The sequence below is a fragment of the Empidonax traillii genome, unplaced genomic scaffold (assembly GCF_003031625.1).
Source record: "Empidonax traillii isolate 1590-97213 ecotype Southwest subspecies unplaced genomic scaffold, ASM303162v1 scaffold306:size632451, whole genome shotgun sequence".
Taxonomy (NCBI): domain Eukaryota; kingdom Metazoa; phylum Chordata; class Aves; order Passeriformes; family Tyrannidae; genus Empidonax; species Empidonax traillii.
In genome coordinates, this window is record NW_020955499.1 from 118,230 (window position 1) to 139,862 (window position 21,633).

Here is a 21,633-nt window from a genome sequence, read left to right on the forward strand (position 1 = left end):
TCACATGTCCCAAAGCAGTGAATGCAACTGATGCTACAATGGGGAAAAGCAAAAATCTTTTGGCTTCAGAGCCAAGACATCTCCCTGGACTAAGTCTGAATGGGGAATTGTCTTTCCTCCCTCACACTGCAGGGTGCCAGACTGATCTTAGCAGTCCTGACAGATGTCCAGAGAGCCAGAAAACCCTGTAGCCACTTGAGGCATGACAATGGCACTGCACTGAGCTGGGCTATCAAAACAACATAAGCCCTTCCCGATGTTATTCCAAGGATGCCGTGTTGGCAGGGACAGATGAACATTACCCTGTTGCATTCTGAGATCCCTCTGTCCTGTGGAATAAATAATCTTGCATTACAAGGATGAGCAGCCCAACTGTTACGAGAAACATTTAGCGGGGACATGGTACTGAGTGTCAGATGCTTCTTAAATCTCTATTCCAATTAATCTCCCTCAGCTGCTTCTGGAAATCACACGAACAGGTCCTTGATTAGTCACCCACAAGGTGGCTGGAGAGGCAAAGCTCTAAGAAATCAAGTTGTGTATTAGGGTAGGATGAACTGCCCTCAGGGGGGGCCTTTTCCCATCATTTCTCAGTTGCTGTTGTGATTTAAAGGTTGGAGATGTTGTTCACCAGGACAGACTTCCTGCAGATCCACCACAGTAAAAATCAGAAACAGGTTAGCTAATAGATGTTAGATAGATGAGACAGATTGGATATTAGGAAGTAATTCCTGGCTGTGAGGGTGGAGAGGCCCTGGCACAGGTTGCCCAGAGAAGCTGTGGCTGCTCCTGGATCCCTGGAAGTGTCCAAGGCCAGGTTGGACGGGACTTGGAGCAACCTGGACTAGTGGAAGTTGTCCCTGCCCATGGCAGGGGGTTGGAACTGGATGATCTTTCAGGTCCCTTCCAACCAAACCATCTATGAACCCATGAAATCCTGCAGACAATGAACAAGTTATCAGCCTTTTCCCCTGCCAGCTGGGTGACTGCAGGGCAAAATGGCTCAGAGATGACAAAAGGTACCCAAAAATAACAGAAGCAGCCACTTCACACGCATCCTTTTCTTCACCTCAGTGCAAGTCACCATGACTTGCAAACAGCGGCAAATTATCTAATTTGTTTGTACATGCTCAAAGACTTCTTGTGAGCAGCCCCCACTGAGAGATCACGGCTCCAGGAACTAAGTATTGTACAAGCACCTATTAACTGAAAGTGTTTACCCAAATCAGAAGGTGTGAGGGAATCAGGGGCACACAAAGGTGAAAGTGTCCAAGTAATTCAATCAGAAATATAACTCTCATCTGCTGAAACAAAACCCGTGGCTCATCAGTGGCTCTGAGCGCTATTTTCGTGCTCTAACAGGACTACATGAACAAGGGGAAAGCTTTCTGCCCAGCCTCTGATTTCTGTGCCTAATTTCCTCCCCTGATTATCTGAAGCACCCCCTCTGACGAGGATGTACCCACTACAGGACACATCTTTGCTGGGAAAGGGCCGTGATGGTGGATGGGAGCTGAAATGCCACAGCCTGAAATGCCAAAGCACCAGGAGCCCCTGAGACACAGCTGGATCCACACTGTCAGCTCCAGCCTCCTCCCAGGTTCACCCCTACCTCCCCCCTAGACAGGATGCCAAGCAGACTGAACCCCTCCACACGTGCTTGGAAACCCTTCCAAGAGCGAAGCAGATGATAAAACACCCACCCCTCGTGCTGCTCGAAAGCAGGGGGTGCAGAATCTGTCCATCCCTCCACCACATCCCATCTGCATGGGGTGTCTGCTGGTCCCCCTGCCTGCTCCCAGCACTTGAAGGCAGCAGGTTGCCTGCAGTTGCCATGGAAACCTCACACCTCACCACCCTACCCCCCCCTCCTTAATGACAGACAGGTGCCAGGAAGAGTGAGTGGATAATTGAAAGCCTGGAAGGACTGGGAGCTCTGGAATTGGCCTCGCTGCAGCTGTCAGTGCAGTCCCTGAGAAATGAGAGGGGCATTCATTTGAGCAGAGATGGGTTTTCTCCTCTCCCCATGCTGATGCTTCCAGCAGAAGCCTCTCCAGACGGGTTAAGTGAAGCTGGAAGGGGAGAGGGATGGAAACCGAGCAGTTGCCACAGCAACAGCTGATGCATCACCAGAAGGTTTGTTGATGCAAAGGGAACAAGGAAGAGTTGGCTCTGCTCACCCCATGGCCCAGCAGGTCCTCTGCCCCCTCCCCAGTGCAGCCACCCAGAGCATTTTGGGAGGAGGTGGCCACTGTGCCTTCCTTCTGCACCTTCAAAAGAGGACAAAACGGGACATTTGGACTGTTTTTTGAGACCTTGAGGCAAAGTCCTTCCTGAGTCACAGAGGGATGGAGCAGCAGGATGGGGAAGGGCAATGCTGAGTTTACTACAGGCAAAGGCCATGATGAGGAGACATGGGCATTCATACAAAAAAGAGGATAAGGGGATAGGATAGGATTAGGATAGGATAGGATAGGATAGGATAGGATAGGATAGGATAGGATAGGAATAGAGTAGATTATGTTCAGCTCAAAGGCCACCTACAACAACCATCTAGCCCACCTGCCTGACCACTTCAGCCTGTTATTAAGGACTTTATCCAACCACTCCTTAGATGCCTGTCAGTTCATGCTGAGTTGTCATCATTACTCTGTCTTCTTTTTTCCCCTTCCTTTTTCACTGCAGAGGCCACTGGTAGAGCTTTTAGTTCAGCTCAAGGCACGAGCAAACACTGGGCAAAGCATGCTCTGCTCCTCAGCAGCTGCTTCCAGGATGCAGCTCAAAAGGCTCTCTATCTCTTTTGACAAATGAATATTTGAAGCAGTTGTTTCTTTTATGTGGGCTTTGCTGTCATTAGCACGTACAAGTCAACATAAAACACTCTGGTGCGAGATCTTTTCTTCTGTTCCCTTTTTAGGCAGCAGATGAAAATCCTTTTAATAAAACAGCCTGTTTTGGGGGAGGAAGGAAAACACATGCACACACAGATCGGCTGAGAAGGGAGAGATGAAAACCTCCTTCAAGGTAATTAAATGATTATGTATCTGTTAAAGCCAGTGAATAATAGATCTGTTATCTAGGCTTGCTTTTGGCTTTTGCCATTTTTTCCTCCTCTCTTTTCCCCTACACAAAGCTAAAATCCTTGCAAGGCCTGGAACAAGATAGTGTTCATCTTAGAGAAAAAAGGCACGACAAAAAGATTCAATCCTTTACCCCATCAACTCAAGTAGGATACCCCAGCATCCCATCCTGGGACAGAAACACTGATGAAGTGAAAACTATGCCCTTGGATCAGAGCAGATCTGTACAAAGATGAGATGGACAAAGCAAATGAGAAGAGGCAGGAGCTCTTTCATCAGCTGGAGACCCTCAGATTGATTGTTTTCCACCTCCTTGCCTCAGTTTCCCCCCAAAATTTGTTGACTGTCATGCCCATTTACAGAAGAAAATGACTGAGCTCTTTTACTTGGTGATTGTGTCAGGCAGGTCAGGGTTGATTTCACAGTGTGTTAATCTGGTTTGTGCTCAGACTCTAAGCCTGCACTGCCACTTTAGTTATGGTCAGCAACAAATGTCAAAAGCAGGGACAGGATGGCCAAGAAAAAAACCCCAGAAACTCAGCCCACTCCCTTTTATATCTGAGGCTAATTCTCTTCACTTTTGCCATCAGCTCTTCGAGAAAAACAACAACAGCAATAAAAACAATCCACTTCAGTATTAAAATGCCCTTTTTTCCTCGTGCTTTCCCTTCCTGCCCTCAGTAATGATAAGATCAGCTCCCCTTTATAAAGCAAGAAGTCATTCAGTGTATTCCAAGCCAATGGGCCTGGTTTGTGAAAACCTGCTGGAAAGGGAAATTACACGCCAAGGTGAAGCATTTCTGCCACAAATCATGCAGAGACTTTGTCAACCCCGTGTGATTAAGATCAGTGCCATAATCATAAATACTCTTGCTTTATGACCACGTTGGGAGTTCTTCACTGGAGCAAACACGGGCTTTCCCAAGGCTCCCAGACTTAGTTGATCCAGATCTGTCACAGGCAGAACTGATCCACCTGACAAATGACAGGGAAGTCATATCCCCATGTTGATAGTGAGGGATGTGCCTTTTCTGGCCTTTCTCCGCCTCTGGTTGTCCTGCCAGGAGGGGCTGGCTGATCCCAGCTATCCATGATGCAATCCAAAGGCTCCCCTTGGGTGGCAGATCACAGGCTGCACAGACACAAGCAGCATTTTGCCCTCTGGACAACGTGGGTCATGGCCAAAGCCTTTCTGCTGTCCCACTGGATCAGCCTCAAATTCGTCCAGCATTCTAAATTAATCAGCAGCTCACGCTAAAACGAAAGCAAAAACCCCAGATCCTCTCAGAGAACATTAAGAAGACCTGAGTGAAAGGCTGAGCCCGTGGGAATCCAGAAAGTTGTGAGGTGTCCTAAGGAAATGATGGAGCCAGAAAGTACACAAGGGCACAAACCTCCCTCCAAAGCACTCCAGGCTGGTCCAGGGGTGAGGGGTGCCAGCCCAGTGAGTCCATTCACAGCCCAGGCCATCTGGAGAGTGGGAAGCCTCTTACTGCATGATGGCAAGATGTTGTACAGGCAGAGAACAGAAATCACCTGGGGGTGGGTGTTACAGGAGAAGGTGAAGGCCCTAGTGAGGGCAGAAGGCTTGTCAGGCCAGCAGTGACGACTACAGAGGGAAGGAGTTCCTGGCACAGGTCCACATGACAGAGTAACACCAATATTTGTTTGCTTGGCAAGGAGTCTCTTGGTGCAAGATCCTGGAAGATGCCCAAGCTAATCTGCTCAGCAAACCCATGGAAATACTGCAAATGGGGTGGTCCATCCACCCCACACTGGTGGTACAGCTTCCCATCAGTCCTTCCTCCAGACTTACAGATTTAGCAGGTCTGGCTGGTAGGAAACACTCCCCTCTCCTCATCCTCCAGGGATCTAAATGCTTCCAGAGGAAAGGCTTGAAAGAAGCATGGAGGTGAGAGGCCAGTAAGAACAGAGCCACTCAACGTGTTGGTGCATTCCAAGCACTGCTGAAGATGGCATTGGGAAGTCTGGAAATGGACCTCAGTCCTGTCAAGCCTCGTGAGTCACCAGGAGTCTGGATGGGCAACGAGGAGCCAGGCGTGGCTTCAAGGTACACACAATGGTTTCTATTGCTCAAAGAACCCACTCAACAAACAGGCAAGTGTGCGGGTCAGAAAACGATAGAATTGCAGGTGAAAGTGAAAAATAGGCAGTGGAAGCTGCAGTGAGAGGGATGAGTCAGTGGGAAGATGGTTTTTCAAGAGAAGCGTGGGAGACACGACGCAGCGTTCGCTCAGAGTGCCATTTGACAAAAACCTTCCTGGCCACAGAGGGATTGTAAATCTCTTTGTCAGAATGCACTTGTGATGCCATCCTTTCCCAGCCCCAAGTGTCTTTGACAGCCACAAACACACAAAATGGGAATGAGGAGGACTCTGAAGTTACAGGGCATTTCTCACGTTGCCAGGCAGAAAGAAAACTCGGAAAGTTTTGGGGTTTTGGAAGGCCATTATCCTTCCAGATTTTGTAGTTCCTGTGCTGGGAAGTGTTTCCTCTGTCCAGCAGACAGGAAAACCAGCTCCTGAGCTGAGCAGCTGAGTGCCAAATGTTGTATCCCAGGGGAAAGAGGTCCCATTTGTGCTTTGCCCTCCTTGGGAATGACCAGTGTAACATCCATGTCCCACGTGACGCCGTCATTGCCTTGGAGATCAGGAGTTGTCTTCCAAGGTCGGGTTTGTGCCTCTCCCTGCTGCCATGCAAATCCCACAGAGCAGCTTTGCAAGATCAGAGAGGGAGTTTATGAAGCTTAGCAGGAAATTCTCTGTTTAAGGGGATAGAAGAGAGGAGGAGCAAACCCTGCTGGCAGACAAAGCCCCCCAGGCTGGAGCTGCCTCCTGGTCTGAAGAGGACACCAGTCAGAAATCAAACTGGTAGAGAGGTGATAAAGCTATAAAACAGGCAGATCTGCAGAGTTTGATGAGTCCAGTTCTGCAGAGCAAGGCCTTGGAGGGGATAAAGATGAGAGCAGTGCCATCCTTTCTGATGAGAGCAGTGTCCTGAATACCAGGGGTGTGACAGGGGCTGAGGGAGCAGCACATCCACTGAGGTTTGTATGCATTTCTTTTTGGACAGGGGGCTGGAGGAGAGAAGAGGTGGGAACTGGGAAGGTGAGTCCTGCCCTTGGTATGTGGGACATCCCAGAGGAGTCAGAGCAGATCAGTGGTGGTGGTGGTGGTGGTGGTTTTTGCAGCAGCATTGCAGTGGGAAGCTGAGACAAAGTGTCCCAGGGGATTCCACTCACCGAGAGACCCTTCCAGCCCCTGAAGTGGAAGGCACAGAAATCTGTGGGCAGCAGGACTGGACAAACTGTGCCAAGGCTCCATGTGAGGGAACAGTCCCTCTCTGGCTGGGATAACCTGCCAGAAGGGCTGAACTTTGAGCCGCCTTCCTTCACCCCTTCGCCACCAAGCCAAGAGGGTGCCAAGCCCTCCACCTCCTCAGCGTGTTTTCCAGCAAGTTCACAACAAATTCTACATCCTGGTAAATGGAGATGAATATTTATGGTTGTCCCAGTGGCACAGCAGGTCAGAAGTTCTGATGCAGGACACCTCAAGCAGCACATATGTGGTATCTCAAGCAGCACTTGCGGAAGGGGTGGGAGGGACCAGGGATGTCAGAGGAGTGTGAGGATTCTACATGTGGGTCTTTTGGTCCAGCTGGGCTGGGGCAGGGGTTGGATGTAGACGGGGGGGACCACATTGGAGACACCAGAGCGAGCAGAAAGCACAGGGAGCAGCGAGGGTTTCACCCTCTGAATGCAGCACACGTTGCCAGAGTCTTCAGCAGCCACTCGTGCCCTGGTGGCTCAGCAGGTATCAGATCTCTTAATGGGTACTGGTCCCTTTGGGCCAGGCGAACAACCAGCCCTCTCAGGTCATTTACCAGACAGCCCAGGATGCTTTCAGACCATTCCTGGCCAGGAAGTAATTAAGTGGCTACCTATTTGTATTCTCCCCAGCTCCACTCGTCTGCGAGCGCTCGTTAGTCACAGTACCTGCCAGGCAGCATTTGCAGCTCTGTGTTAAGCCCCAAGGTCCAGTTCAGCTCAGTGACTGGCAATGAGGCATCTCCTGGCCTCATCTGGAGGCAGTTTGAGGCACTGGCCATTAGGCTTCAAATCCATGAAGCCACAAAGGTGTTTAAAGCGTGGCTGAAATCTACTGGCACCATGGACAAAGCCCTAAACCCTTCCCAGATCCCAACAGCCTGGGGTTGCTGCTTAGAGGAGCAGGGTGTCTCCATCTCTCCTGGAGAGATTATTACCAGTGTTTCCCATCCCTCCCAGCCCCTTGGTGCCAGAATTTGTCATGATTTTCCAAGGTAACACACTCCCTGTAGTGTGTGAAAGGCAGGGAGAAGCTCCCTGAGGGTCTGGCAGAGCAGAGAGGAGAGGAGAGGTGAGGGTCTCCTGGAGGGTGAGGGTGGGACTGGGGATGGAGAAGGCTTCCTGGGCTGCTATTTTGACAGGTGACATCAACCCCTGGCACACAGGCTGTGCCCCTGCCTACCTCAGGCATCTTGACTCGTCCCTCCTGGAAGGAGCAGGAGCTGGGGTCGTGGGTGCACACGTGGCGGTACTTGCACCAGTGACACCTGTAGGGGCTCTCCACACACGACAGACACCTGGGAACAGAAGAGAAACACCAGTCACCTGGCCAGCAGGGTCCCATCAGCCAACAGGACAGGCCTTGAGGCTGAGAGCTTTTCTCAGAGGGAAACACAGACTGGCAAACGTGTTTTGTTTTTTGTGGGTTTTTTTGGGTTTTGTTTTGACACAACACCATCAGGTTGCAGGACGGGCTTGCCATGGCCTGAGCTGGTTGTCCCTGGGATCACAAGAATCTCATATTCATTAGTTAATTTAGGTTGCATTCGTATCGTTGCAGCTGGAGGAACAATAAATATTTCTTGCATTTTGATTGCCCCGTTACAACTTTCATTCAGGCCATCAGCAAGTCCTTGGCTTCACACACAAGAGGCGTCCCCATTATTTGCCCAGATCCTGAGTGTAACAAAAAATACCAGATCAGGGGATGGGTGGGAAATACTGCAGCCTCTCTGCCTCCACACTGAGCTGCACCAGCGCCCTGGGAGCTGTGAAAACATCAGGAGAAGGCGGCCAAATTGAGGGACTTGGTGGGAGGAGTGATGCCCATGGAAGGCAAACCCAGGGCACCAGAAGTCCCATGGGGTTAATCCTCCCACACAGAGGCCAGAAACCAAGTGGGGTGCACCAAAATCAAAAAGTCAAGGATGAAGCAGGGAATTTTCTCCCCCTGTGTGCCACAGGTTTATTAGTGCGAGTTCTGACCAGGGTGAGGAGGAGGCTCCTGCAAATATGTTAACTGTAGTTTTCTTTCCTTGACCTCAGCAGGGAAATGAAGAGTATTGGAGCAGCTACCTGGGAAGCAGAGGGCATATTTAGGACATCACCTACTTGGGATGTAGGAAAGAGCCTTTCTCTCCACCTCACAAGGTTTTGCTCTCCTGTCCCCAGGGGCTCTGCAGAGTAAGAGCTGCAAACACCTCTCCTGGCTGTGTCACAGCACTGACTTACACCTACATCACACTTCTTTTTTAAATTTAATATATGTCTGCTCACCAGCAACTAAAAGGAGCCGTAACAAACTCTCTGAACAATCCTGGTCACCCACACTCTGGAGACCTTCATGCCCAAGTCACTGAGGGGCTGGAGCATGTGCAGGGAAGGGAAGGGAGCTGGGGAAGGGTCTGGAGAACTCCTGAGGGAGCTGGGGGGGCTCATCCTGGAGAAAAGGAGGCTCAGGGGGGACCTTCTGGCTCTGCAAGTCCCTGACAGGAGTGGGGAACCAGGGGGGATCAGGCTTTGCTCCCAGGAAACAAGGGACAGGAGGAGAGGGAACAGCCTCAAGCTGTGCCAGGGGGAGGTTTATAATGTATTAGGAAATTATTTTTCGTTTAAAGGGTTGTAAAGCCCTGGCATGAGCTGCTCAGGGAAGTAGTGGAGTCCCCATCCCTGGAAGTGTTCAAAGAACCTGTGGATGTGGCACTTGAGGACACAGTTTGTTGGTGAACATGGTGGTGGTGCTGGCTGATGGTTGGACTTGGAGATCTTAGAGGTCTTTTCCAACCTTAATGATTTTATGATCCTATAAAGCTGCAGCCTCTGAAGTACCAGAAGGGACCTTGAAGGGGGTAATTTTCCAGGCTCTTACTGGGGTTTTAATGGGCAGGAGAGAAAAAACTGCCTCCAGCAGAGCTTGTCTGAGCCCAAGAGGCATCCACACACCCTCCCCCCTGTCTCTGGGAAACCCTGCTCAGCTCCAATCCACCCTCAGCTCCGGTACAGCAACTTATTCTTCAAACTGGTAACAAGTGCTTGCTCTGATACATCGACTTAAAAATGGATAGTGTAGTATAGTTTGTCAAGTAAGGAACCAAAACATGCCATAAATATTTAACACCACCATCTCTCCTGCTCTCTCCCCACCAACACTTGCTTTCTGACACTGTTTGTCAAAGCAGCAGGAACGTGGAAATAGGAATTGCCTTTCCTTGTGGATTGCTGAGCCGCAGTAATTACGTGCTTTTGGCACTTCAGAACAGGCTCAGTGGCGGGGACAGGGCTGCTCAGCCTTGCTCAGGGGTGAATCATCCCCCTGGAAGAGCAGCTTTCCGTGGGGGAGCTGCAGGTCTGCTCTCGTGGGGCAGCTCTTGAGCAGCCCCGGGTGGCAGCTAAACCCCAGAAAAATGGGGGGGGTGAGGCAGGAAAGGGGCTCACAGCCCCACGGAAAACATGGTCTTGAGGGAACCAGCTGGGTGTTCCCTGCTCAGTTCACATCAGGCAGGAACCAACTTTCCAGACTGGAAAGACCAATCCCATATTAACCAGCTGGAGCAGGCTGGTGGGACTGGCAGGACGGGTGAGGGTTGGAGGTGCATATTATGGGCAGGATCCAGCCATCCACAAACACCTGCTTAACAGGAAGATGAGGGGGCCACATGCTGAGGTCATGACCCAGCCCTGACTCAATCCTGTGCCAAACTGCCCCTCGTGTGACGCTCTGCCTGCAGCACAGATCGTCCCCACGCTCTTGGTCTTCTCGGGCAGGACCCCACATCATCCCGACTACCACACAGGTGACCCCGACCCCATGTCACCTCCCCACCTAACCAGCTGCCTGAGGGACAGAATGCCCCCCATCATCAGGGGGTTCTGTGGCAGATCCAGGGGTGGAAGGGGAAGGCAGGGATCAAAGGAAAGGCACATACGAGTTGTGGACGCTGCAGTTGTAGAAGACGAAGCTGGTGCTGGCAAAGGTCATACCCGTTTCCTTGGACTTGAGCTGAAGCTGCACAATGTGATGGTCTCCTGGGGGGAAGAACAGACACATCAGTGTGTGACTGCTTTGTCAGCCTAGTTAAGCACTGCTGGCCGTGCCACCAGCCTGAACCTGGAGCTGGTCCCACAGCACCTTGGCTGATCTGTCCTCAATAGACGTGGAAAGTGCAATAACATCCTTCTAGAGCCCAGTTCTCCAGCAGAGTGACCTCTCTGCTGGTGTTGAGGTGATGGAGTGCGTGTTCAGCACTGGAAATGAGTGTACCTGGGAGCAGAGTCTAAGCTAGATGACAACAACAGGTCTAGATCATAACTCACTAATAATCTCAAAAATATGGTGACTGAAGCCATCAAATAGGAAAGCTAAGCCCAAAGAATGAGTGCAGATGTCTGGAATTCAGAGGCTGTTAAAATAGTGTGTCATCCTTAAAATTCTTCCTTGCTGCTGGTTCATTTGATGTCCCCAGAAGGAAAGGGCCTGAGGACATTTCTTCCACGTTCACTCACCCCCCCCCCCCCATTAACCCCAAGGTCCATTCCCCTCAGCCTTTGGCTGCAAAGAACCCACCTCAGTGTGAGGGATGTGCAATCCACTGCACTTCCAGAAGGATCCATCCATTTCCATGGCATGGACCCATGGGAACCTCAGCTCCTAAACCCCATTTCCACATTCCCGCTGCTCCCAAACTGGGCAGTCAGTTGCTACCTGTTCCCATAACACCAAAACCACTACTTAGAGCCCATCGTTGCGGGTAAGGAGTGGGCGCAGTAACTGCAGTAATTTGGTGGGGAACTGACCCACAGTTAATTTGAGACTTATTTGGGTGGCCCTTTCTATGCTATTTACACAAGGGGATGTAGTGATAGGACAAGAGGGAATGGCCTTAAAGTGAAGGAGGGCAGGTTTAGATTAGATATTAGTAAGAAATTCTTCCCTGTGAGGGTGGGGAGGTCCTGGCACAGGCTGCCCAGAGAAGCTGTGGCTGCTCCTGGATCCCTGGAAGTGTCCAAGGCCAGGTTGGACAGGGCTTGGAGCAACCTGGGCTAGTGGAAGGTGTCCCTACCCATGGCAGGGGTTTGGAACTGGGTGATCTTTCAGCTCCCTTCCAACCCAAACACTTCTATAATTCCATGATTCCATTATATTCCTCCTCGCCTAAAGATTCACGAATGAATCAGGACAAAGCAAACCGGACAGTCCATCACAAGGTGCAGCCACATGCGCACCCAACCCACCTTCAGGCACACACAGACTCAAACACACACACAGACACTGCACAGACACACTGCACAGACCACACACTTCACTAAACACATTTTCCTGCCAGTGCTGGGCTCCGCTGCCCATCTGGTGCCACCAGCTCCCACAGCTCTGCCATCACCACACCTTATTTAACAACTTCACAGCATCTTCCACGCATTTTAAAGCAGGATGCGAGGATTGGATGGCCCCAGGGATCAGACATGTGACAGAGCCACACATCCCTTGGTTCCAGTCCAGCCCCCTGGCTCTGTGCATGGAGCACTTGCTCTGTGCAAGGTGTGGAGCACCAGCTGCTGAAGTTGCTCCAAGCTGCTTCTCTGAAACCACACCACACATAAATCTCTCTCTCTCTCATCCTGCCTCCAGCTTCCACTGCTTTTTTTGTTTGCAGGTTGGTTGTAACCTGGCCTGGGACAGATGTCCATACCAAGGAAATAGTTTCTGGCGTCTATAAACACGACTGATAACTCAGCAGCACCTGAAAGTGGTAACAGCCTTCTGGGGGCTTGTTTTGGGACCAAAAGGAGAGCATGTGCAGCTGTGTGACGCTCAGGAAACGCTGACAGCTCGTGTCACTTCATTTTCTGCGGGTTTGAGGATCCTCAGAGGCAAACTTACAGTAAATTTTCACAAGAAGCCAAGCACAAGAATGACAGCATCCTCTGTGTCTCACAGGGTGATCAGCAGGGCCGAGGTTTTTATAGCAAAGAGCCACAAGTGTTCTTGTAGAAAATGGAAACAAAAAAGGGCAGGAAGTTGTGGATGGGGGAAGTATCCTTGGAGACAAGGTGTTTTTCTGTGCTGAACCACTTTAAGAGAGGGAGCCAGCAGCAAGTCTGGAACAGCTGGAGGCAGTAAAGGCCAGGAGAAGGGAACTGAGCACAAAGAACTACATCTGGGAGGAGCAGGATGAATTTACAGACGGGATCACTCAGGTGTGCAGGACTCTCTGGCAGCTACACGGGATGGGACGTGTTGGGAGCATGTACAGCCTCGTTCCCCAGGCTGTGTAACACCAGCCTGGGCAAAAGGTGAGGGAATATCCCACCTCCATGTCTTGTCTTGGCTAAATATATGCAACTGCCACTCGGTGGCAGTCTGAAAACACCTCGTGTCACACACACAAGCACCTTAGGGCAGGTACTGGTGTCGCAGCTCAACACTTGTGCACACAGAAACACAGGAAATTCACACAGCTCATGCCACAGCGTGCTGCTGGGCAGCTCCACCAGCATCCCACCAAGCCCAGTGCTTTCCATACCCCACCCTCAGGCTGCCATGAGCCAAATCCTGCTTTGGGAGTGAGCAGGAGAGACACAGGGGGTGTGGGGTGAGGAGCTTAAAACACTCAGGGAGGGAGAAGTGGTGCACAGGCAGAGGAGCTGTGGGACACTCACCGTTCTCTGTGATGATCTGGGGCACCTCTTTGGCAGCTGGTGAGATGCACTGGATCTGACTTCCCACCACCAGGCCATCCATCTCTGAAAGGTCCTCGAAGGTGCAGTTGACTCCTGCTGACAGCTCGGGGACGTTGTAGGTCTCCAAGACCAGCTGCAAGCAAAGATGGAGCGAGAGGAGAAAAGATAGGGGGGAAAAAAAAAAAAAAGAAGAAGAAGAGAGACCACTAAGCCAAAATCAGAGCTGGGTCAGCAGGAGAGAATTACACTGGAGAGGTCAGACAAAGAGCCTCTTGCTAGAGAGAGCATCCTCCTTCAACAGAAAGCAGCAATTCAGGAGAGGGGATTCAGTGGAGGGGAAGGGGATGAGATGCCAATGCTGATGCCGACACAAGTGGTTGGTGGCTGTGCAGGGACACCCGCACTGCGTCCCAGTGCTGGCTGGGTCAGTGGAGGGGTGGGGGAGTGCTCACTATCTGTCATGCAAGTGTCGGGTTAGGCAGGGAGTCTTTGGAGCCAGCAGTGAAGCCCGGGGCGGTGGTGGCCCCAGGGCCCGCGGTTTCTGAGGAAGGTGAACTGCTACTCACAAGAGGCTCTCTGCAGACTCCAGAGAAACTGGAGCGCTCCAGTCTAACTCTCTACGGGCTGCTCTCCCAGCATCAGCAGGTGGGGAGCACTCTGTCACCAAGTTCCTGTGTGAGGAGAGTCTAGTTACAGCCTTCAGTCCACCACAAAAGCATCGCTGTCTCTAGAGGCACAGCAAACCTCTCCTGCCCATCCCACCGAAGGAGCAGTTGGCTCTAGGGACCTGCCAGATGTAAAAAAAGCCACGAAGGAGGGATTGATTGACCATGTTTTTGGAGCTCACAGCCTCTGGCATTGCTGTGTCATTGCTCGTGGTCGTGGGAGAAGGAATCTCGTGGCTGGTTCCCATCACGTCCACGGTTTGGAGAAGCCCCATCGCGGTGCCGACTTCCCAGACCAGCCACCGTCCTGCACCACAGCCCTCCAGCACTGAGGGTCCTGCTCCACTCACCAGATCATGCCTGAACACTGAGAACCATCCCAGGGGACTTTAGCACCTGCTGATGACCCAGTAATTAGTGTAAATTTAGCATTTTTGGGACCAAATACTAGAGCCAACCACTAGACACAGATGCTCTCCACACCAGCCTCCTCCACCAGCTACCCGAGGCCCCATCTGAGGTGACAGCCACTGGGAGGAGACACAGATGCATGCTGAAGTGTTGTTTCTACCAGCACAAAGAACAGAGGTCAGTCCAGGTGACAAAGCAGGGCAGGATGAGAACGCGACAGAACTCTTACTGCTCCCACACACTGTGTTTTCCTCACTTAGGGAAAAGTTGGAGCAGACAACACCAGGGAGAAAGGCTGAGCAGACAGGCCTTAGCCCTGGCTGACATTAAGCCTTTGTGAGAGTAGGTTGTCTCGGTTTTATAGACACTGATCATTTTTGGGCAATGGGAACGGCAATGGGAAAGGTGATTTTTTTTTTGGCTTTTTTTGTCTTGGGTGGGGAGTAGGAAGAAGCTTCGGACATCTGGATGGATTTAGCACGCAGGCTGAATCCATTCTCCCTGCTCATTGACACCCTGCTGGCAATGGAGAAGGGAAAACTGTTCCGCTCAGCAAGTTCCTTTCCGAGCACGGATGATGCAGAAGGAAGGTGTGCCATGCAGGAGGTGACACCAGTGGACAGACCAGAAGTGCTTGGCCACAAATGCCACGAGCCAGCGCACACTCTGGACACACAAGAAGTCCTACATCCCACACTCCTGCTCCGGAGCTGCTCCAATGAGGGAAGCATGGATCCTTGCCCCAGCAAGGAGCTCTTCTCACAAATCCCAGAGCAGCAGCACTGCACTGAAACAGATCCAGTTAAAATTTTCCAAGCCCCTGTTGGTGCCCAAAATTTAACAGATTGGCTGACCACAGAATGCTCTGCCTCGGTATCACTTCGCCAGAAGCCAAGTGAGATTCCATAAGGAATTCCATTTTTGATGGTGTTCCCTCCAAGTTTGCCAAGAAAGTCTCTGTGGTGACTGGATGAGCTGAGTCACCAGTTTATCTCCCTGGTGACTCCCACCAAAACATTCATGCACTTTTCTGGGCAACAGATAGATTTTGGCAACTTCTGACCCCAGCAGCTCTGGGCTGTCTCGCCCTGGGAGTAACCCAGAGGTAAAGGTTTTTTATTCTGTTATCATTTCCAGTCTCCCTGAGCCAGCCAGTCCCCCAGGATTTATTCCAACATGAAAGAATTCAACAACTACTGAGAGAATAAGAAAAGGAGACCTTGAACTCCCAGAAGAACAAAGAAGTTAAGATGTCTCAGATCAGTTTTGTTTGAAGCCTAGGAAAGTAAAGTCACAGCAAAGTTAAGAGGCTGAAACAAAGCACCAATGATTGGACATGCAGGCTTTGAAAGGCTGATTTCATTGTCACTGAAATAGTCCCAGCACTCCAAAACCATCCACCTGGAAGGTGTCTGGCAGCTGCTTCCTGAGCAATTCCATTTGGACCCTTCAGGGTGTGGGGTTAATGACAAACTCATACAGAGATGGAGCTTTTAGGGCCTGGATTATCAACTTAATTCCAGCCCAAACTAGCGTGGCCAAAACCACAGAGCTCTGGCAGGCTGAATGAAATGGGTTTCTGCCTCCTTCTTGGAGCATGCTGGGATCTCACCACATAAGGTACTGCTGCCACAAGTCAGCAGAGATTTCCTGCCTTAAGCCCAGGAAACGATCAGGATCATCTCCTGCTCTGCCAGCGCTCACTGTGTGGCTTTGCTGGGTGCTGACCACGTAACTCAAGGCCATAAGGGTGAAACCTTGTGCTAAGAGACACCGTGATCCTTGGAAGTCTTTGGTTCCTCTGCACAGCATCCTGCATCTCTGCTCTGCTGTCCACACCGTGCTGGAGCTGCAGCAGGGTGGAAGTTTTGGTGTCTTTGAAGGAGATATTTCCACCCAAGATGATGGGAACTTGGGGCTCACTGAAAGAACTCACGGTACCCCTCATTTGTCTTTCTTCTAGGATGTAATTTCCAACCATGATGATGTTCCTTGGGCTAAAGGCATAAACGAATCCCTGCCCCAGGGAAGCAAAGAAGCTACACCGGCTGCACACAACACCTGCAGGGCACAGAATCCCTTCAGAGCTGCCTTTGCTGAAGACTATTTCTAGTCCCTTCCTAGGCTTCTAGACAGGCCTCCCACATCAAGTCTTTGTGCCAGAAAGGAAGTTCCTGGACTCTGGAGAACCTCTCGCATCCGGCTGCCGGTCCTTCCCTGGCTCCAGGCGGCACACATGGGCCTGTCACACCGCGTGGGCAGATAAAAACTCGAGGGGGAGGGAGGGGGGGGGTTAGGGACGAGCATTCCTCACCAGAACGTTGTACTGGGACACGGAGATGTTGTTGGGGTGCACGGTGAGCCGGACGCACTGCTTCATCTCCGAGGCGAATCTCCGTGGCTCGCTGGAGCGCTCGCACCGCTCCTTCCTCGTGCACCTGGGGACACAGAGGGGCAGGGGGGTGATGGACTGAAGCATTGGCGACGTCTTAAACATTGTCAAAATCGTAGAAAGACTTTGGTTTTGGTCAAAAGAGTAAACCCCTGCTGCGGGAAGGCCACGCGCACGCGGGGCGTTTACCTGAGATGCAGCTGAGTAGGGTCATAAACCATCAAAGACCCCCCCCAAAGTGCCCCCCAAACTCATTCCTGAGGCCTCCCACCACCAGGCCTGCCACAAGAAACTGCAAAGCTTCACCCGCCCACCAGGGGGATATTAATCCACTGGACTCTGCTTTTTGGGGTCATCACCACCACCAAGAAGACCAGAAGAACCAGACCCACGGGATGCCACCGAGTTACAAGGAGTGGTGATACATTTTCTATTTAAATATCTGTCATTCCCTTTTTTCTCCCCACCACCACCTTCCTTTTTCCTATTTCTTTCCATCTCTCTTTCTCTGTCTCACATTTACCACTAAATAAAACCCCACACTACTGACTTTGGCATCTGGTTTCATTTGTACCTTAATTCAGGCAGAGGCATTTCTAATAATTTTAATAACTGGATCATGACACAGGGTTAATGCACAGTCAGCCTGGAAGGGTGAGGACAACCCTGGGACACGGGAGGAGTGACAGCTTTGGGTGGAAAGTCAGCTCTGTACTCTCTGTAGATGGGCAACTCATGTCCTGGAGAGCTCCAGTTCATGGAATCATAGTCAAAGGATATCCTGAGTTGGAAGGGACCCACAAGGATCATCCAGTCCAACTCCTGGCTCTGCAAAAGGACAACCCCAAGAATCCCAGCATGTCCCTGAGAGTGCTAACTCCAGTGCTAGCAGCCATGGGAGTGCTCAGCAGGCTGGGGAGCTGCAAGGACACCGTGGAAAGAGGGAGAGTGATGGGTAGAAGGTCCCCAGCAGGTACAGCGTAACCTTCCCTTGGCCAAACCCACAGCCCTGAAAACTCTTCTGTTGAAGGGCAGTGGGACATCTTAGGCAGGGTTCTCTACCTTGCAGAGAAGCTGCTTTTTGGCCTTGCTTTGGCCACTCCTTTGGTACCTCTGGGCTGCTGGTACCTGTCTGAGGGGATGGGGCCACACTCCAAGCCATTGCCCAGCAGCTGCTCAGCAGTCCCTGCAGACTAAGGAGACTTTGATATCTGTTTTGAAAATGCCTGATTAGAAGTGCTGAGGGCTGAATCCTAAAACTTCTGGTGTTCCCAGTGAGAGGCAGTTCAGTGAGAGTGGTGGGTGCACACACACCTGGGCTGCACAGGCCCTCAGAGCTCACACCACCCACTCCCTGTTGGTGCTTTCAGTCCTATCCCTGCCTTTCTTCCCACCTCTCTGGTGTAAACACAAGCCAGCAAGGTGAATTAGGAGCTTTTTGCCCTGTTTCCATCCAGACTTGCCTTTGCTTAACATGTGCCACATCTGCATTTCACTCCACATGAAGCTGCCCAAGGCCACTGCTCCAAGGAAGGCGCCTGCCTGGAAATCCATGGGGTTAATCCAAAAGGACAGCTCCAACTGCATGCCAATTACCTTTTGCCATTAAGTTAATGTTATGGACTTGCACAGGGTGTCTTCAATGGATTTTGTTATTAGCAGTGCTATTACCCCCCATTAAAACCAGCTATAAAGGCTAAGCGTGGCTGTTAAATTATTCACCTGCTCCCAGACTTCAGAGTTTTGGTTGTGAGAGCACGTGGGGGCTGCTGGAGCTTTAGGTCTAAGATCACCCCTCAGTGTCCTTGTTCCCTGGAGAAGAGACTGCACCTACCTGGGGATTTGCAGATCCATGGAAACACGTGCAAAAAAAACCTTCAATATATGGGTAACCCTAATATTAAAAATCTTGGAGTGACCTAAAAACTTTAGGGCTTGGCTTCTCTCCAGTGACTGACACCAGATGAAATAAACACCCCAACTTCAAACTCCAATTTCTCCACCTTTCTGGCAGAGGAAAGTTGTGCATTTCCAGAGGCAGGAGTCATAAAGGGAGATCTCTGCCATTCTCAGCACGCTCTGGGTTTGCTCTGCAGGTCTGAGAGAGCAAGGGCAGCATTGCAGCTCCTGCTCTCTGTTCCCCAGGAGCCTCCATCCCATTAACTCTCCTTTAGTGCCTCCACGTGCTGGATCAGGAATTTTAAGCGGGCATTCTCCAGAGGGTTGGACCAATATCTGATTAACTGCTCCCAAAACTGTGAGTCCCCTACGGTGGCACGAAAGCCAAGGGGCAAAATGCTGACCTGAGATTTTTCTAAGCACTTCCACTAAACAAACAGCCACAGAAATCCCATGAAAGCTCTGCAGGGTGTGGGAATTCCTCTCCTGAGAACAGCCTGGAAGGAAACCCTTTTTGGTCTTGTGAACACAGAAGCACCCAAATTCTTCAAAGTGTCCTGTTACCTCCCTTTTATTTCCTCCACCTGTAGCATGACAGAAACATCTGGATTTTCTAAAACTTAATGGGCAGATACCCAGGCTCAATTCAAGTCTATGGATGTAAATTAATCATCTAGGAATATGGTTTGTATTCCTAATCCCATCACTCAGCAGGAATATAAATAATCCACATATTACCTTGCTGTTTACAGGTTATACACATTTAAACCATGTAACTTTTCAGACCAAAAACTCACCCTTTATTTGATTGATGTGCCTTGAAGCCTTGATATCTGTCATAGGGTGTGTTGCCAATCCAAATAATAATGAAATTATGAAAATCCAAACTAAGCCTGGTTTTAAGAAGACATTAAGGTTGCAGTGTCAGAGCCTCAGGAATTAGGGACAGCCAGACTGAAAGGAGCTTCTGCACTTCCCATTCTGCTCCCTGCACTCCCACACTGAAAGCTGGACTTTAATTAGAGGATCACAGGTTATTATTCCTTTCTTCCACAATGACCTCAGTTCTGCCACTTCCCAACTTCTGACTTTGACTCCGTGACTTTTTCGACGGTATTTCTCAATTTAAAAAAAAAAACCCAAAACACCCAACTGTGCCTGTGCTTGGGCCTGATGATGGGGGAGTTCTGCCCAGCTGGCTCTGGGTCACCATCAGGGTTCAGGCTCTGGGGTCAACATCACAGCAACTTAATTCCCCCCAGGGAACTGATCCCAGCTGCTGCAGGAATCAAGACTAAAGGAATGCAGTTGCCTGCCAGTGGGTTTTGCAGGTTGATCCATGCAGGAGAGAGGGATGAGGGCTCTTCTCCAGAGTCTTTTGCCCATTTTTTACTCAGAGAGTGGTGGGGCACTGGCATAGGTTGTTCAGAGAAGCTGTGGCTGCCCCAGGATCCCTGGAAGTGTCCAAGGGTGGGCTGGACAGAGCTTGGAGCAACCTGGTCTAGTAGAAGTTGTCCCTGCCCATGGCAGGGGGGTGGAATGAGATGATCTTCAAGGTCTCTTCCCACCCAAACCATTCTGTAAATCTGTGATTCAGGGGAGCACAAAAAGGTACCTGCCATAAAGCTTCTAGTCTTCCTCTCTGCTGCCAGAAATGTTCTGCCCACCCTCCACCAAGAGTGGGGTGAGACAGCAGAGAAAATTGTTTCGGCATGTGCAGAGCCAAGTGCTGCCCTCCAGCAGCAATCCCAAACCCCTGAGTGGTGGGGGCTGAGATGCAGAAACAAATGTGACAAAGCACCCAGCTGCTGAAGGCACTGCCCAGAGGGGACTCTGCAGCCCCAAAAGTCCAGCAAACTGTAAATGAAGGCAAAAGGGACTTCTAATAAATAAGTACCTCCAGAAACAAGTGCCCCCCCCTCATAAAAGTGGTCACCTGGAAGGCAGCTGCCTGCACTCAGACCCCGAGAAAAAATACCTTGTGCTGCCAATAACTGTTTTGCTCGAATAAAATCCCTGTAACTGCAACATGCTGGGGATGTCAATGAGCAGAGATCACTTCCCCTGCCGGTACACCCTCCTTCCCTGCTAGTCATGCTGCAATTACCTGATGGGTAACTCCCACCCAGTGGCATCACATTACACTTAAAGGCACCTAAAAGAGCATTTCCCACTCCTGAACTTATTTGAATAAGATCACGGTGCAGGCACTGCGCTTCTCTGTGTGTCTTAATAGCAGCTGCTATTTCATTACCAGCTGCTTCTCTCACAATTGCAAGTGTCCTGCTTTGTCCAAAACCATTAGCACAAACACTAAGAAGCTGGTCCTACCACTGAACCATGAGGAATGTTCTTTCCTCCTCATCTCCCATTAAGAATAAATCCTGCTAACACTAACCCTCTGTTCACCAGCCACTACCCAATTATTTTAATAATGTTAAATTAATACTTTGTGCTTCTGCAGGGTCTCTCATCCGAGGATCTCCAAGGGGCTTTGCCTGCAGCTAATTAAACTTCGTGATACCTCAGTGAGGTTGGAATATTCCCAGGCAGAGACAGGAAAGTGAGGCACAGCCATGGCTGTGCCGGGGAGCAGAGCAATTCCCAGGTCTCCTGAGGATGAAGTGAAGGCCCTGGTTTGGTGTTCGAGAGATCATGGTTGACCTGGAGCCCAGAAATCTTTGGAGAGGCTCAGCACAGACACAAGAGCTCCGTGCACCTGGATACACCAGGTAAAAGAAGGATTTGGTGGGGTGTGTCTACACCTGCAAGCTCTTTGTTTTCCCTACGAACAGTGGGGGGAAAAAAGGGCTGCCAGCTAGGGCTCTAGGCAACCTGGTCTAGTGGAAAGTGTCCCTGCCCATGGCAGGGGGTTGGAACTAGATGACCTTTAAGGTCCTTTCCAACCCAAACCCTTCTGTGATTTTAAGGTGTGTATGCCACGGACATTCTTTCACCTGCCTTTGCCTCTCAGCGAAGAGACATCTCCATTATCCTGCTGTAGGAGAATAAAACCCAAATCAACACCCTCAGCCCCCAAAAATGTGAGTTTTATTTTTCAATCTGACCTCTTTTTGTCTGTATCTTTGTTTCCCTCGTGCCCAACCTAGTGGGGCCCTGATCCTTGCTCTGGGCTGATGGGGGTAAAGTGGCAGTGATCAC

The 21,633-nt window shown here is 50.7% G+C and overlaps 1 protein-coding gene across 3 annotated transcripts in view; it reads right to left on the bottom strand.

Moving 5' to 3' along the window:
• Positions 1-21,633, bottom strand: part of LOC114061024 (plexin-A4) — a 440,892-nt gene that overhangs the window by 92,916 nt on the left and 326,343 nt on the right. For all 3 annotated transcript variants that reach the window (XM_027891006.1, XM_027891007.1, XM_027891008.1), the window contains 4 exons: positions 16,495-16,618; positions 13,084-13,237; positions 10,353-10,452; positions 7,610-7,724 (listed from right to left, as the gene is read on the bottom strand). In XM_027891006.1, coding sequence (XP_027746807.1) covers positions 7,610-7,724; positions 10,353-10,452; positions 13,084-13,237; positions 16,495-16,618 — 493 coding nt within the window. The remainder of the gene's footprint in view (positions 1-7,609; positions 7,725-10,352; positions 10,453-13,083; positions 13,238-16,494; positions 16,619-21,633) is intronic.